Source organism: Scyliorhinus canicula, chromosome 17 (assembly GCF_902713615.1).
Source record: "Scyliorhinus canicula chromosome 17, sScyCan1.1, whole genome shotgun sequence".
Lineage (NCBI taxonomy): Eukaryota > Metazoa > Chordata > Chondrichthyes > Carcharhiniformes > Scyliorhinidae > Scyliorhinus > Scyliorhinus canicula.
This window is the reverse complement of record NC_052162.1, coordinates 4,660,947-4,678,085: the sequence shown is the minus strand read 5'-3', so window position 1 is coordinate 4,678,085 and position 17,139 is coordinate 4,660,947. Positions and strand designations below refer to the sequence as shown.

The window sequence follows — 17,139 nt, the reverse complement described above, 5'->3', positions numbered from 1 at the left end:
AATTTTACCATTAGCCAAATATTCCGCATTCCTGTTATTCTTTCCAAAGTGAATCACCTCACACTTCTCCACATTAAACTCCATTTGCCACCTCTCAGCCCAGCTCTGCAGCTTATCTATGTCCCTCTGTAACCTGCAACATCCTTCCGCACTGTCTACAACTCCACCGACTTTAGTGTCGTCTGCAAATTTACTCACCCATCCTTCTGCGCCCTCCTCTAGGTCATTTATAAAAATGACAAACAGCAACGGCCCCAGAACAGATCCTTGTGGTACGCCACTCGTAACTGAACTCCATTCTGAACATTTCCCATCAACTACCACTCTCTGTCTTCTTTCAACTAGCCAATTTCTGATCCACATCTCTAAATCACCCTCAATCCCCAGCCTCCGTATTTTCTGCAATAGCCGACCGTGGGGAACCTTATCAAACGCTTTACTGAAATCCATATACACCACATCAACTGCTCTACCCTCGTCTACCTGTTCAGTCACCTTCTCAAAGAACTCGATAAGGTTTGTGAGGCATGACCTACCCTTCACAAAACCATGCTGACTATCCCTAATCATATTATTCCTATCTAGATGATTATAAATCGTATCTTTTATAATCCTCTCCAAGACTTTACCCACCACAGACGTTAGGCTCACCGGCCTATAGTTACCGGGGTTATCTCTACTCCCCTTCTTGAACAAAGGGACCACATTTGCTATCCTCCAGTCCTCTGGCACTATTCCTGTAGCCAATGATGACCTAAAAATCAAAGCCAAAGGCTCAGCAATCTCTTCCCTGGCTTCCCAGAGAATCCTAGGATAAATCCCATCCGGCCCCGGGGACTTATCTATTTTCACCTTGTCCAGAATTGCCAACACTTCTTCCCTACGCACCTCAATGCCATCTATTCTAATAGCCTGGGTCTCAGCATTCTCCTCCACAATATTATCTTTTTCTTGAGTGAATACTGACGAAAAGTATTCATTTAGTATCTCGCTTATCTCCTCAGCCTCCACACACAACTTCCCACCACTGTCCTTGACTGGCCCTACTCTTACCCTAGTCATTCTTTTATTCCTGACATACCTATAGAAAGCTTTTGGGTTTTCCTTGATCCTACCTGCCAAAGACTTCTCATGTCCCCTCCTTGCTCGTCTCAGCTCTCTCTTTAGATCCTTCCTCGCTTCCTTGTAACTATCAAGCGCCCCAACTGAAACTTCACGCCTCATCTTCACATAGGCCTCCTTCTTCCTCTTAACAAGAGATTCCACTTCTTTGGTAAACCACGGTTCCCTCGCTCGACCCCTTCCTCCCTGCCTGACTGGTACGTACTTATCAAGAACATGCAATAGCTGTTCCTTGAACAAGCTCCACATATCCAGTGTGCCCAACCCTTGCAGCCTACTTCTCCAACCAACACATCCTAAGTCATGTCTAATGGCATCATAATTGCCCTTCCCCCAGCTATAACTCTTGCTCTGCGGGGTATACTTATCCCTTTCCATCACTAACGTAAAGGTCACCGAATTGTGGTCACTGTCTCCAAAGTGTTCACCTACCTCCAGATCTAACACCTGGCCTGGTTCATTACCCAAAACCAAATCCAAAGTGGCCTCACCTCTTGTTGGCCTGTCAACATATTGTGTCAGAAAACCCTCCTGCACACATTGTACAAAGAACGACCCATCCAATGTACTCGAATTATATCTTTTCCAGTCAATATTAGGAAAGTTAAAGTCTCCCATAACAACTACCCTGTTACTTTCGCTCTTTTCCAGAATCATCTTCGCCATCCTTTCCTCTACATCTCTAGAACTATTAGGTGGCCTATAGAAAACTCCCAACAGGGTGACCTCTCCTTTCCTGTTTCTAACCTCAGCCCATACTACCTCGGAAGAAGAGTCCCCATCTTGCATCCTTTCTACCACCGTAATACTGTCCTTGACTAGCAGCGCCACACCTCCCCCTCTTTTGCCCCCTTCTCTGACCTTACTAAAGCACCTAAACCCCGGAACCTGCAACAACCATTCCTGTCCCTGCTCTATCCATGTCTCTGAAATGGCCACAACATCGAAGTCCCAGGTACCAACCCATGCTGCCAGTTCCCCTACCTTATTTCGTATACTCCTGGCATTGAAATAGACACACTTCAAACCACAGACCTGAACACTGCCGCCCTCCTGCGAAGTCAAAACTGTGCTCCTGACCTCTCTACTCTCAATCTCTCGCACCCCAAAACTACAATCCAGGTTCCCATGCCCCTGCTGAATTAGTTTAAACCCCCCCAAAGAGTACTAACAAATCTCCCCCCCAGGATATTGGTGCCCCTCAGGTTCAGATGTAGACCATCCTGTCTATAGAGGTCCCACCTTCCCCAGAAAGAGCCCCAGTTATCCAGAAATCTGAATCCCTCCCGCCTGCACCATCCCTGTAGCCACGTGTTTAATTGCTCTCTCTCCCTATTCCTCATCTCACTATCACGTGGCACGGGCAACAACCCAGAGATAACAACTCTGTTTGTTCTCGCTCTGAGCTTCCATCCTAGCTCCCTAAAGGCCTGCCTGACATCCTTGTCCCCTTTCCTACCTATGTCGTTAGTGCCAATGTGGACTACGACTTGGGGCTGCTCCCCCTCCCCCTTAAGGACCCGGAAAACACGATCCGAGACATCACGTACCCTTGCACCTGGGAGGCAACATACCAAACGTGAGTCTCTCTCGTTCCCACAAAATCTCCTATCTGTGCCCCTGACTATTGAGTCCCCAATTACTAATGTTCTACTCCTTTCCCCCCTTCCCTTCTGAGCAACAGGGACAGACTCCGTGCCAGAGGCCCGTACCCCATGGCTTACCCCTGGTAAGTCGTCCCCCCCACAAGTATCCAAAACGGTATACTTGTTACTCAGGGGAACGACCGCAGGGGGTCCCTGCACTGACTGCTTCTTCCCAGTCCCTCTTACAGTTACCCATCTATCTCCAGTCTTTGGTGTAACTACTTCCCTGAAGCTCCTATCTATGACCCCCTCTGCCTCCCGAATGATCCGAAGTTCATCCAGCTCAAGCTCCAGGTCCCTAACACGGTTTTTGAGGAGCTGGAGTTGGGTGCACTTCCCACAGATGAAATCAGCAGGGACACTGACGGCGTCCCTCACCTCAAACATTCTGCAGGAGGAGCATTGTACTGCCTTCCCTGACATCCCCTCTAGATTAAAAAAAAACAAGAAAAAGAAAAAGAAAGGAAGAGCTTACCTGATATTACCTCAAACCCTGATCCCGCTGAAAGGTAAGCAAATTTAAAGGCACTCACTCACCTTCACGACAGGCCCCTGCTCCCGCTTCCCAACCACCGTGGGGTGGGGGGGTTGGTTAGAGGAGGAGGTAGGGTGGGAAACACTCACAAAGTGTTTAACTGTCACTTGCCAACAGCCCCTCCACAAACCACCTTCAACTTAGGCTGACCGCACTGCACGTATGCAAATTTCCCCAGAACAGCTGATCAGTAGCTCTGCTCTGCTGCCCGCTTGCCTTTACTCAAACTCCTTGGGTCTTCTTCGCAGGTTCACCTTCAACTTAGGCTGACCGCACTGCACGTATGCAAATTTCCCCAGAACAGCTGATCAGTAGCTCTGCTCTGCTGCCCTCTGCTGGTTGCTTGCCTTTACTCAAACTCCTTGGGTCTTCTTCGCAGGTTCACCTTCAACTTAGGCTGACCGCACTGCACGTATGCAAATTTCCCCAGAACAGCTGATCAGTAGCTCTGCTCTGCTGCCCTCTGCCAAGTTGGCAGAGGTTGTAATTCTCCAAATCTTTTCTGGGCGTCCATTAATGGAACCATTAAGTCAGAACCATCCAATTGGGTGGCACGGTAGCACAGTGGTTAGCACTGGTGCTACACAGCGCCAGGGTCCCAGGTTCGATTCGTGGCTTAGATCACTAAGTGTGGAGTCTGCACGTTCTCCCTGTGTTTGGTGGGTTTCCTCCGGGTGCTCCGGTTTCCTCCCACAAGTCCCGAAAGACAAGCTGTTAGGTAATTTGGACATTCTAAATTCTCCCTCTATGTACTCGAACAGGCGCCGGTATGTGGCAACTAGGGGCTTTTCACAGTAACGTCTTTGCAGTGTTAATATAAGCCTACTTGTAACAATAAAGATTGTATTATGTTTGTAATTTAGATCACATTTTCAGGTGAGTTCCCACTGAAGGGCAATTTCCCAGGGGAAGTTTTCACTTTTGGGCAATTGCCATGCAAGTGTTACCTGTGGTGGCGGCGGCGGAAGAAAGAGTGCCCCCACGGCACAGACCCGCCCGCCGATCGGTGGGCCCCAATCGCGGGCCAGGCCACCGTGGGGGCACCCCCCGAGGTCCGATCGCCCCGCGCGCCCCCCCCCCCCCAGGGGCCCGCTCACGCCGACAATCCCGCCGCCACCAGAGGTGGTTTAAACCACGGGCCAGGCCACCGGTGGGCGATGCCCGACAGCGGCGGGACTTCGGCCCATCGCAGGCCGGAGAATCGCCGCAGGGGGCACGCCGACCGGCGGGGCCCGATTCCCACTCCCGCCGATTCCCGGGTGGTGGAGAATTCCACCTGCGGGGAGTCGGAGAATTCCGCCCCAGAATAGGTTAACAGGAGATTTGATTGTTGTTTAAAACCATGAGGGGCTTTGATAGCGTAAACAAGGAGCAAATGTGCCAGTGACTGGTGATCAGATATCTGGGAAAAGGACCAGCAGCGAGATGAGCAAAATATATTTATTTTCACAGTGAGGTGTGATGATGTGGAAGTGAGGTGGAAGTAGATTTGATAAAACTTTCAAACGGCAATTGTTTAAATGCTTAAAGGAAGGGGAAATTTGTCGGGGAGATAGAGGAGTGGAACTGATTGAAAAACTCTTCCAAAGAGCCGGCGGGATGGGCTGAATGGTCAGTATCACCATGACCTGCTATCCTGCAAATGTCCTTACAGATCGCCATCGGTTACACACAACAGATACGTGGGGCATTCTTTTGTCGAACAGCTGATGGTTTATTTGGTTTGAACATTCAGCCAATTTTGCAGGGGTTTTATCATCTTCGTTCAGGTATTGTACATGGAGCAATGAATTTCCCCACAATGCCAGACATTTCCTCCAGGTGCGATGAATTTAAAATTTCAGCTTCTTAATTAGAATATTGATTCTTAATTGCTAAACACTGATACACGTCTAAGAAAAAAGGCTGCTTCAGATTAGAAGGCACAATGGTCATTACTCTGGTTTCCATAATGCCACTGCAGTTAAAAAAAGAATATATTTGTCTTGTCCTGAAACAATCACAACACAGAAAGCTAAAACAAAAATCTGCAGGTCGTGGCGTAAAAAACAGCATCTGCATAAATAACAGTTGAAATGCTTTTCATATTAAAACTTGTATTTCACAACAATAACCACTTATAAAATATTTATTCAATTCCCTTGTAGGACTGCAGTTTTGATGTTTGTTCTGCTTTTTTATTGATTGGTTCCTCGGTCAGTTAGCTGTTGGATCTTAAAATCTCAGTTTGGCTGCATCTGTTGGTTCCTGGGAGAGAGTAACGTGTTCAAAAACAGACAGTTCGAGCTTGAAGGAAGGTGGATGAGATGGGATCTTATACATAAAGGGCCGACTAGGAAAGGTTACCCCTTCAAGTGCAGGACCTGGAGGATAATATTCTCCGAGTTACTGCCCGGGCCCGGGCCTCTTGCAAATTGGTGCAAGAGTACATAAATCAAAATGATTAACATGTGGCTAAAGGGATGGTGTGCAAATGAAACAAGGAAGGAGAGCGTAGGGGAAGAGTAAAACAAGCGAGAACACTGATGGCAAGGGAATATATAGAGTGATAGAACAGGAGTCTAAAATGCTGATTAAACATAAAAGTGAATTAAAATGTCTGTATAACAATGCACATAGCATCCATAATAAAACAGGGGAATTGGAGGCAATTATGTATTGGGAGAATTCAGACAAAGCAGTGATTCCTGAGATATGGTTCCAGAAACATCAGGACTAGGAATTAACTTTGAGAAGTATAACATATTTAGACAAATGAGGCTGGCACTCAGACTGCATAACTCTATCACACTGTATTTACGTTATTATATTACACAGAAGGCTTTAGAAGAAACTCCTTTACCCAAAGAGTGATGAGAACTCATTACCACAGGGAGCGGCTGACACAAATAGTCCAGATGTATTGAAGGGGAAGCGAGATAACATTTGAGGGAGAAGGGATTGGATAGCTACAATGACAGGTTTACAAGAGGAAGGATGGACGCAGGTTTCTGTGGAGCATAAATGCCAGTGTGGACTGGTTGGACCAAATGGCCCGTTTCCTTCTGGTATATCTTACGTAATGTATGGGGCAAGCCTGTGTAAGGACAAATATATTTCAAATGCCGGCTAAAATTTTCAAACTGCAATGATGGGATTTAAACTCCACGTCTACGATATTAGCAGTCCAGGAACATAACCACTCCACTATTGCACCATCTTTCAGTCAGCAAATATGTTATCCACATCTTCCAACTGGCTGATGTTGTGGCAAGTAGGGTCCCACTCACAGGGTCCCACATCTGTTCAATCGGAAAGGGGTAGATAAATAAAAATAATTCTTGGTACAGAACCAAGGCAGGCAAGACAAAATGAAGATACTGAGTGGCCATAAAGGAAAGGCTTGCATTTATATAGCACCTTCCATGATCACGGGATACGTCAAAAGTGCTGCACAGCCATGAAGTGTAAATATTATTAGAAGATTTGCACACAACACCTCTGATATTAACCAGATAATCGTCTTTTCTGATGTTGGCTGAGGGATAATGTCCCGGATACGTGGGAGAAGACACATTTCTCTTCTTCAAAATCCATTTGCCATTAAATCTTTTAGTCACCATTCAGTTCAATGTCTCATCCAACAGACACCTCCAACCACCTCACTATTGCACTAGAGTGTTAGCCTTGATTGTTGTCAGGCTCAAGTCCTGAAGTGGGACTTCAACCCAGAAGCTCTGGCTCAAAGGTGAGATTGCTACCCACTGAACCACAGCTGACACAAATCTAACTGAATGGGCATCATCTAATCGAATGGTCAAACAGACTTGGGAAATGGAAGGAAATCCTGTTCTTCCCGCTATCTCAGTGCTGCCAACTTTCCTAATATCCCACTTTTCGCTGATGACCAGCCTGGAGCGGGTATCAGACATGTCACGGCCTTGAGGAACTGTATCCTTGGACAAATTAAAATAAGAGGGTGCGATCTCGGCATGCAAAGGAGTCTGCCATCTCCAATTCAGCTGGAAGGAGGAGCAAAGCTGGGCAGAATGTGACCTCCGCACCATCCTCCAAGAGGACCGTGGGACCTGGGAGCCTTTGGGAAGAATATTTTAGACAAGCCCCTCGTTCATTTTTTTAATATCGGGAAAGGATGGCTCCAGCTGAGTCGGTAATGCTGCAAGGGAATGTCAAAGCACTTGAGAAAGAAACCTGAAGACTTCATGATATTACAGGTATAAAATGTATTGTAGAATTCCTCAGAAGTCTTGCCAACATTTAAAAAAAGACAAGCAAAAATAGAGTAAACACAAAAGCCAACCCAATCATCAGAAAGGCTTCTCCTATATCAAACCAGATTAAAAATGCACACATATATCCTTCACCACTGGGAACAGTTAGAATGGGACGTAATCTGGGGGATACATCACTAGGAGGGAGTTCTCATAGTAAGAGACGCAATGATCCCAACCGAGGGTCTTCATCAACTGCAAAAGAAAAAAGAATTATCGTGGTTGACACAACAGTATCTCCTAACTCAGCACCAACATTTTGAATAAAGCCGCAATCAACTAATGTAGCCTGAATGCTAACGATCGCAAAAACACATCTTAAAATATACACTCAATCCCGTCTCTGACTTCAGCTTATATACCGAGGGTTAGAAACCTGACCAAACAATACAAAAGCAAATAAAGATGCATTTCTGTACTGCACAGGCCACAGTGCAGAAACGTCGCAGTGGTTCACAAGCAAGGAAATTGCTTTGAAGTGCAGCCACTGACATTAATTCAGCAGCTGATCAGCAGGAACAAGATACAGATAATAATAAGAATCTTTATTAAATGTGGTTGGCAAAGGGACACACACCGTTACACCACCTGGGAAAATTGAAACACTTTCGACTGCATTCGACAATCATGAAAATCTTCCACACAGCTGCAATTGAAATGTCTCGCCTGGTACTGTCATCTTTGGAAAACAAACTCTTTTAAGGGTAATAGGTCATTGAGCCAGGAAGGAAGGGGACTTGTTGAGCAGATCTTTTTTTGATGAAATCTGCTCCTGTGGAATCTTGACAAAACTGTCATGAACTTTGAGAAGCACCTCTCGTCTCAGCATTACTGCTGGGTACGTTCAGGAAAAGTCCCTCAGATGCTGGACAAATCAGTTCCAGAACTCATTTCTACCCTTCTCTGTAACAACTTTTAACACAAGTTTGATCCACGGACGAGGATTTGCATCGAAGGCGGGACTGATTACTTTCATGTTTCGGATAATTTTGAATACATATTTTAATTAATGTCAGATCCCTGCGATGGGGCCATTTTCTTTCTTTTTTGTTATTATTCATTGACATGTAATTTCCAAACATACGAGCAATGTAACCAAAATATAATTCCGGATGGACAATAAAGTGAGATTGAAAAGAAATTAAAATCAATCCATTCCCAATGAAATGAGTAGCTTGTGCATCGTCTGCTCCCAGGAACCTTCCCTTTCCCTCTACCCTCACCCAACACAACCACCTACGCCCACACTGAATCACAGAAAGGCAGGAGTAGGACTGGCTCCATTGTGTCTGTGCCATTGTTTTGCAACAGCAACTCTGTCTATCCCATTCCCTAACCATTTCCCATGGCCAGGCAAATTATTTCTCTTTCTGAACATCCACCCACCTTCATGCCGCTGCTCATCCTGAACTCTGCACACAACCCCCCGCCCCCCCACAAATCCCCCCCACACAATTCCCTCCCCGGACAAATGTCCCCACCCCATAAACCCCTTCCACAAACTCGCCCCCCACAAACCCCCCCCACACACACAACCCCTCCCCACATAACCCACCCCCCACAAACCCCACCCCACACAAACTACCCCCACCAAACAACCCCCCCACAACTCCCGCCACACACAAATCCCCCTCCAGAACCCACACAAACCCCCCATACAATCCCTCCCCACACCCATCCCCAAACACCCACCACAACCACCCCGACGCACACCCCCACACAAACCCCCCATCCCACACAAACCCCCCCACACACAACCACTCCCCCCACAAACTACCCCCAACACAAACCTCTCTCCCCTCCCCAACACAAACTCCCCCCCCACACAAACCCCTCTCCGCCCCCTCTGCACAAACCCCTCTTCACCCCTCCCACACAAACCCCCCTCTGCCCCCCCCGCACAAACCCCTCTCCGCCCAAACCACTCTCCGTCCCCCCCGCACAAACCCCTCTCTGCCCCCCCCACTCAAACCCCCCACCCCACAAACCCCTCTCCACCCCTCCCGCACAAACCCCTCAGCCCCCCCGCACAAACCCCTCTCCCCCCTCGCACAAACCCCTCTCCACCCCCCTGCACAAACCCCTCTCTGCTACCCCCGCACAAACCCCTCTCCGCCCCCCCACACAATCCCCTCGCAGCCCCCCCGCACAAACCCCTCTCCAGCCCCCCCGCACAAACCCATCTCCACCCCCGCCCCACAAACCCCTCTCCACCCCCCCCGCACAAACGCCTCTCCGCCCCCCCCACACAATCCCTTCTCCGCACCCCCCGCACAAACCCCTCTCCAGCCCCCCCGCACAAACCCCTCTCCTCTGCCCCCACTGAACAAACCCCTCTCCACCCCCCCCCCACAAACCCCTCTCCGCCCCCCCCCACACAATCCCCTCTCCGCCCCCCTGCACAAGCCCCTCTCCAGCCCCCCCGCACAAACCCCTCTCCACCCCCGCCCCACAAACCCCTCTCCACCCCCCCCACAAACTCCTCTCTGCCCGCCCCTGCACAAACCCCTCTCCAGCCCCCCCCGCACAAACCCCTCTCCTCCGCCCCCCCGCACAAAGCACTCTCCTCCGCCCCTGCTGCACAAACCCCTCTCCACCCCCGCCCCACAAACCCATCTCCGCCCGCCCCCGCTGCACAAACCCCTCTCCACCCCCCCCACACAAACCCCTCTCCACCCCCCCCCACACAATCCCCTCTCCGCCCGCCCCCGCACTAACCCCTCTCCAGCCCCCCCCCCACAAACCCCTCTCCGCCCGCCCCCGCACAAACCCCTCTCCGCCCGCCCCCGCACAAACCCCTCTCCTCCGCCCCCGCTGCACAAAGCCTTCTGCACCCCCCCCCGCACAATCCCCTCTCCGCCCGCCCCCGCACAAACCCCTCTCCACCCCCGCCCCACAAACCCCTCTCCTCTGCCCCCGCTGCACAAACCCTGCTCCACCCCCCACACAATCCCCTCTCCGCCCCCCCCCCGCACAAACACCTCTCCACCCCCCCACCCAATCCCCTCCCCCCTCGCACAAACCCCTCTCCGCTCCCCCCGCACAAACCCCTCTCCAGCCACCCCTCTCCTCCACCCCCCCCGCACAAACCCCTCTCCGCTCCCCCCGCACAAACCCCTCTCTGCCCCCCCCCGCACAAACCCCTCTCCGCCCGCCCCCGCACAAACCCCTCTCCGCTCCCCCCTGCACAAACCCCTCTCCGCCCCCCCCGCACAAACCCCTCTCCAGCCCCCCCCGCAGAAACCCCTCTCCGCCCGCCCCCGCACAAACCCCTCTTTGCCCCCCCCGCACAAACCCCTCTCCGCCCCCCCGCACAAACCCCTCTCCGCCCCCCCCGCACAAACCCCTCTCCGCCCCCCCGCACAAACCCTTCTCCGTCCCCCGCACAAACCCCTCTCCCCCCTCGCACAAACCCCTCTCCCCCCTCGCACAAACCCCTCTCCCCCCCCCGCACAAACCCCTCTCCGCACAAACCCCTCTCCGCCCGCCCCCGCACAAACCCCTCTCCGCCCCCCCCCGCACAAACCCTTCTCCGCCCCCCCCGCACAAACCCCTCTCCGCCCCCCCCGCACAAACCCCTCTCCGCCCCCCCCGCACAAACCCCTCTCCGCCCCCCCCGCACAAACCCCTCTCAGCCCCCCCGCACAAACCCCTCTCCGCCCCCCCCCGCACAAACCCTTCTCCGCCCCCCCCGCACAACCCCTCTCCCCCCCCGCACAAACCCCTCTCCGCCCCCCCCCCGCACAAACCCTTCTCCGCCCCCCCCCGCACAAACCCCTCTCTGCCCCCCTGCACAAACCCCTCTCCGCCCCCCCTGCACAAACCCTTCTCCGCCCCCCCCGCACAAACCCCTCTCCGCCCCCCCGCACAAATCTCTCCCTCCACTCCTCCTCACAAACATCTCCCCCCAAAATCCTCTTTTCCATCCCCTGCACAAACACTTCTTTCCCAGCGAGCCCATATCCCTTGCTTTCATTGATAAAACTGTTGTTGTTTTTGCTACATTTCCAATCACCTCCCAGGATCTCATTATATTATATTTGAGTATTTCTGAAGAAAATACTCTTCAGGGCAATTCACGAGAACTCCAAAAATAAAGGGAACAACAATTTATACCTAATGGGAAGGGAATGCTGATTAGTTGTCAAGTGGTGATGTAATGAGGAAAGTGGGTGACCCCATTACATTTTAGTATAAGTGGGTGCAGAGGCGATTCACCAGCATGTTGTCTGGGATGGAACATTTAAGTTATGAAGAGAGTTTGGATAGGCTTGGGTTGTCTTCACTGGATCAGGGAAGACTGAGGGGTGACCTGATTGAGATGTACAAGATTATGAGGAGCATGGACAGGGTGCATGGTGAGCAGCTGTTCCCCTCGGTTGAAGGGTCAGTTACGAGGGGACACGAGTTCAAGGTGAGGGGCAGGAGGTTTAGGGGGAATTGGAGGGAAAACCCTTTTATCCAGAGGGTGGTAACGGTCTGGATCACGCTGCCTGGGAGGGTGGTAGAGGCGGGTTGCCTCACATCCTTTACCTGGATGAGCACATGGTACGTCATACCATTCAAGGCCAAGTGCTGGCAAATGGGATGACAATTGCTTTCAAAAATGGGAACCAGGCATAGGGAACCCGCAGGGGGGAGGGGGGGAGAGAGATGGCTGGACAGCATAGCACATAGAGCCAGCATTCTCAGGTGTATTAAGCTCCACCCCATCAGCACGATGCCCTGGGCCATCCTGGGAGAATCTGTCTGCACAAACCTCTGCAAAATGTGCCGGGAGCAGCATCAGCTGGTGCAATGAGGAAAATTCCACCCCATGTGTAAAATTTGTTGCGAGTAACATTGACTTTTATCGATAATTTAAAACATGGCGTGGTGATAAATTGGATTTATCGCCCATTATATATCTCTTCTCAGTTTTTATTTTTATAGGCCTCAACAGAGTGTTAAGTGGGAGGGATGCGAGTGAGTTTATTATGCTGTGTCCTTTAGATCACCCCCAAGTCTAGTCTTGTCTGGGATAAGTGGTCCCCGGTCTCCAGCCTCCTCACAATGCAGGATCTCATTAACTTTCTTCAGTTAAATCGATAGTTCATGGCACTTTGTAGAGGGGCAGAGAATAAACTTTGAAAATTATGTCAATTGCGGCTGCGACGCTTTAAGGAGGCCTGGATCTGATGATCTTTGTTCGCATGTGGAAAAAGGGACGTTTTTACCAACCTGAATGCAATTATTCCAGTTTTCTAGACTTGGCTTATTCTCGACAATCTGTGTAGCAAACTTCAAAGCACGTCCAAATGTTTGTTTCACCAAGGCATGCTTGTATGCAAATGTTAATGCCTAATAACAAACATAAATACACAGACACAAATGAATACCAGAAAAACACCAGCAATATTTCACAAAGCTTGGGGCGCTCTCCTAATCAAAACAGCGTTTCCTCAATCCTGCAGCGAAGTAATTCTGGAGCGTTCTGCTGTAACACACAGTAAGGTCCCACAAACATCAATAAAATAAATAACCAGGTAACCTGTTGATTTGTGATGTAGGATGAGGGATAATTATTGGCCAGGACATTGGGGGAAACTTCCCATCTCTTCGGTGAATTAATGCCGATGTTCTTTTGATGGGATGTAGGCATCACTGGCAAGACCAGCATTTTCTTGCACATCCCTCACTGCCCTGGGTTGGAATGGTTTGTTAGGCCATTTCCGGGGGCAGTTAAGCGTCAAGCTACATTGCCATGGGTCTCGAGTCTCATATTGGCCAGACCAGGTGAGGACGGCAGATTTCCTTCCCGAAAGGAAACTGTGAACCCGATGAGTTTTTGTGACAATCGATGATAGTTTCATGCTCACCATTACTGACACTGGCTATCAATTCTAGACGTTATTAAATTCCACCAGCTACCAAGGTGGATTCGTACCCATGATCCCAAAGCATTAGCCTGGGCCTCTCGATTAGTTGCTCTGTGGTATTAACACAACACCGTCTCCCTCTCTCCCCCACTGAATCATTTTTCAGTCAGATCTGGGTGCTTGTGCCAAAGTTGGGAGAGCTGTCTCACAGACTAGTCAACAACAGCCTGATATAGTCATACTGATAGAATCATACCTTACAGACAATGTCCCAGACACCACTATCACCATTCCTGGGAATGTCCTGTCTCACCGGCAGGACAGACCATGTAGAGATGGCGGCACAGTGGGATACAGTCGGGAGGGTGTTGCCATGGGAGCCCGCAACCTCGACTCTGGACCACATTTATTCTCGTGGCTTCAGGTTAAACATGGGCAAGGAAACCTCCTGATGATTACCACTTACCGGCCACCATCAGCTGTTGAATCAGTACTCCTCCATGTTCAACACCACTTGGACTGAGGGTGGCTAGGGCACAGAATATACTCTGGGTGGAGGACTTCAATGTCCAACACCAAGAGTGGCTCAGTGATACCACCACAGATCGAGCTGGCTGGCTCCTAAAAGACATAGCTGCTAGACTGGGACTGCAGCAGGTGGTGAGGGAACCAATAAGAGGGAAAAACATACTTGACCTCATACCAACCTGCCTGCTCCAGATGCATCTGTCCATGACAGTATCGGTAGAAGACAATGTTGTCGAGGAGAATACTGAGATATAGGCTACTAGACTAGAAGGGCTTGAGGTTCATAAGGAGGAGGTGTTAGCGATTCTGGAAAGTGTTAAAATAGATAAGTCCCCTGGGCCGGATGGGATTTATCCTAGGATTCTCTGGGAAGCTAGGGAGGAGATTGCTGAGCCTTTGGCTTTGATCTTTAAGTCATCTTTGTCTGCAGGAATAGTGCCAGAAGACTGGAGGATAGCAAATGTTGTCCCCTTGTTCAAGAAGGGGAGTAGAGATAAATCCGGTAACTATAGACCAGTGAGCCTTACTTCTGTTGCGGGCAAAGTATTGAAAAGGTTTATAAGAGATAGGATGTATAATCATCTGGAAAGGAATAATTTGATCAGAGATAGTCAACATGGTTTTGTGAAGGGTAGGTCGTGCCTCACAAACCTTATTGAGCTCTTTGAGAAGGTGACCAAACAGGTGGATGAGGGTAAAGCAGTTGATGTGGTGTATATGGATTTCAGTAAAGCGTTTGATAAGGTTCCCCATGGTAGGCTATTGCAGAAAATATAGAGGCATGGGATTCAGGGTGATTTAGCAGTTTGGATCAGAAATTGTCTACCTGGAAGAAGACAAAGGATGGTGGTTGATGGGAAATGTTCAGACTGGTGTCCAGTTACTAGTGGTGTACCACAAGGATCTGTTTTGGGGCCACTGCTGTTTGTCCTTTTTATAAATGACCTGGAGGAGGGCGTAGAAGGACGGGTGAGTAAATTTGCAGATGACACTAAAGTCGGTGGAGTTGTGGACAGTGCAAAAGGATGTTACAAGTTACAGAGGGACATAGATAAGCTGCAGAGCTGGGCTGACAGGTGGCAAATGGAGTTTAATGCAGAAAAGTGTGAGGTGATTCATTTTGGAAGGAATAACAGGAAGACCGAGTACTAGGCTAATGGTAAGATTCTTGGTAGTGTGGATGAGCAGAGAGATCTCGGTGTCCATGTACATAGATCCCTGAAAGTTGCCACCCAGGTTGAGAGGGTTGTTAAGAAGGCGTACGGTGTGTTAGCTTTTATTGGTAGAGGAATTGAATTTCGGAGCCATGAGGTCATGTTGTAGTTGTACAAAACTCTGGTGCGGCCGCATTTGGAGTATTGCATGCAGTTCTGGTCGCCGCATTATAGGAAGGATGTGGAAGCATTGGAAAGGGTGCAGAGGAGATTTACCAGGATGTTGCCTGGTATGGAGGAAAGATCTTATGAGGAAAGGCTGAGGGACTTAAGGCTGTTTTCGTTAGAGAGAAGGTGGTTAAGAGGTGACTTAATTGAGGCATACAAGATGATCAGAGGATTAGATAGGGTGGACAGTGAGAGCCTTTTTCCTCGGATGGTGATGTCTAGCACGAGGGGACATAGCTTTAAATTGAGGGGATATAGATATAGGACAGATGTCAGAGGTAGGTTCTTTACTCAGAGTAGTAAGGGCGTGGAATGCCCTGCCTGCGACAGTAGTGGACTCACCAACACTAAACGCATTCAAATGGTCATTGGATAGACATATGGGCGATAAGGGAATAGTATAGATGGGCTTTAGAGGGGTTTCACAGGTCGGCGCAACATCGAGGGTCGAAGGGCCTGTACTGTGCTGTAATGTTCTATTTTCTATGTTCGAGGTGACCACCGCACAGTCCTTGTGGAGACAAGGTCCCGTCTTCACATTGAGGATACCCTCCATCGTGCTGTATGGCATTGCCACCGTGCTAAATGGGATGGCCTTCGAACAGATCTAGAAACTCAAGACTGGGCATCCATGAAGTGCTGTGGACCATCAACAGCAGCAGAATTGTATTCAACCACAATCTGCAACCTCATGGCCCAGCATATCCCCCACTCTACCATTACCCCCAAGCCACGGGATCAACCCTGGTTCAATGAAGAGTGCAGGAGAGCATACCAGGAGCAACACCAGGCATATTGAAAAATGAGGCGTCAGCCTGGTGAAGCTACAACAGGACTACTTGTGAGCCAAACAGCATAAGCAGCAAGTAATAGACAGAGCTAAGCAATTCCATAATGAATTCATTAGACCCAAGTTCTGCAGTCCTGTCACATCCAGCCGTGAATGGTGGTGGACAATTAAACAACCCACTGGAGGAGGAGGCTCCACAAATATATCCATCCTCAATGATGGAGGAGCCCAGCACATCTGTGCAAAAGACAAGGCCGAGGCATTCGAAACAATCTTCAGCCAGAAGTACCGAGTGGATGATCCATCTCGGTCTCCTCCGGAGGTCCCCAGCATCACAGATGTCAGTCTTCAGCCAATACGATTGACTCCATGTGATATCAAGAAATGGCTGAAGGGACTGGATACTGCAGAAGGTATGGACCCTGACAATATTCCAGCAATAGCACTGAAGACTTGTGCTCCAAAACTTACCACACCCCTAGACAAGCTGTCCCAGTATAGCTGGCATAGACCCGGCAATGTGGAAAATTGCCCAGCTGTGTCCTGTACACAAGAACCAGGACAAATCTAACCCAACTAATTACTCCCCTATCAGTCTACTCTCCATCATCAGCAAAGTGATGGAAGGAATTATCAACAGTGCTATCAAGCGGCACTTACTCAGCAATAACCTGCTCACCGTGCTCAGTTTGGGTTCCGCCAGGGTCATTGAGCTTCTGACCTTGTTACAGCCTTGATTCAAACATGGACAAAAGAGCTGAATGCCAGAGGTGAGGTGAGAGTGGCTGCCCTTTGACATCAAGGCTGCATTTGACCGAGTACAGCATCAAGGAGCCCTAGCTAAACTGGAGTCAATGGGAATCAGGGGAAAACTCTCTGCTGGTTGGAGTCATACCTGACACAAAGGAAGATGGTTGTGCTGGTTGGAAGTCAATCATTTCAGCTCCAAGACATCACTGTAGGAGTTCCGCAGGGTAGTGTCCTAGGCCCAACCATCTTCAGCTGCT

The 17,139-nt window shown here is 49.7% G+C and overlaps 1 protein-coding gene across 1 annotated transcript in view; it reads right to left on the bottom strand.

Moving 5' to 3' along the window:
* Positions 1–4,993: 4,993 nt before the first annotated feature.
* The window catches only part of LOC119951295 (tripeptidyl-peptidase 2-like), a 158,648-nt gene continuing 146,502 nt past the window's right edge, over positions 4,994–17,139 (bottom strand). Inside the window, exons 28-29 of the mRNA XM_038774358.1 lie at positions 12,795–12,914; positions 4,994–7,769 (exon numbers count right to left, since the gene is read on the bottom strand). Of these exons, the coding sequence (XP_038630286.1) occupies positions 7,680–7,769; positions 12,795–12,914 (210 nt within the window). The 3' untranslated portion in view covers positions 4,994–7,679. The remainder of the gene's footprint in view (positions 7,770–12,794; positions 12,915–17,139) is intronic.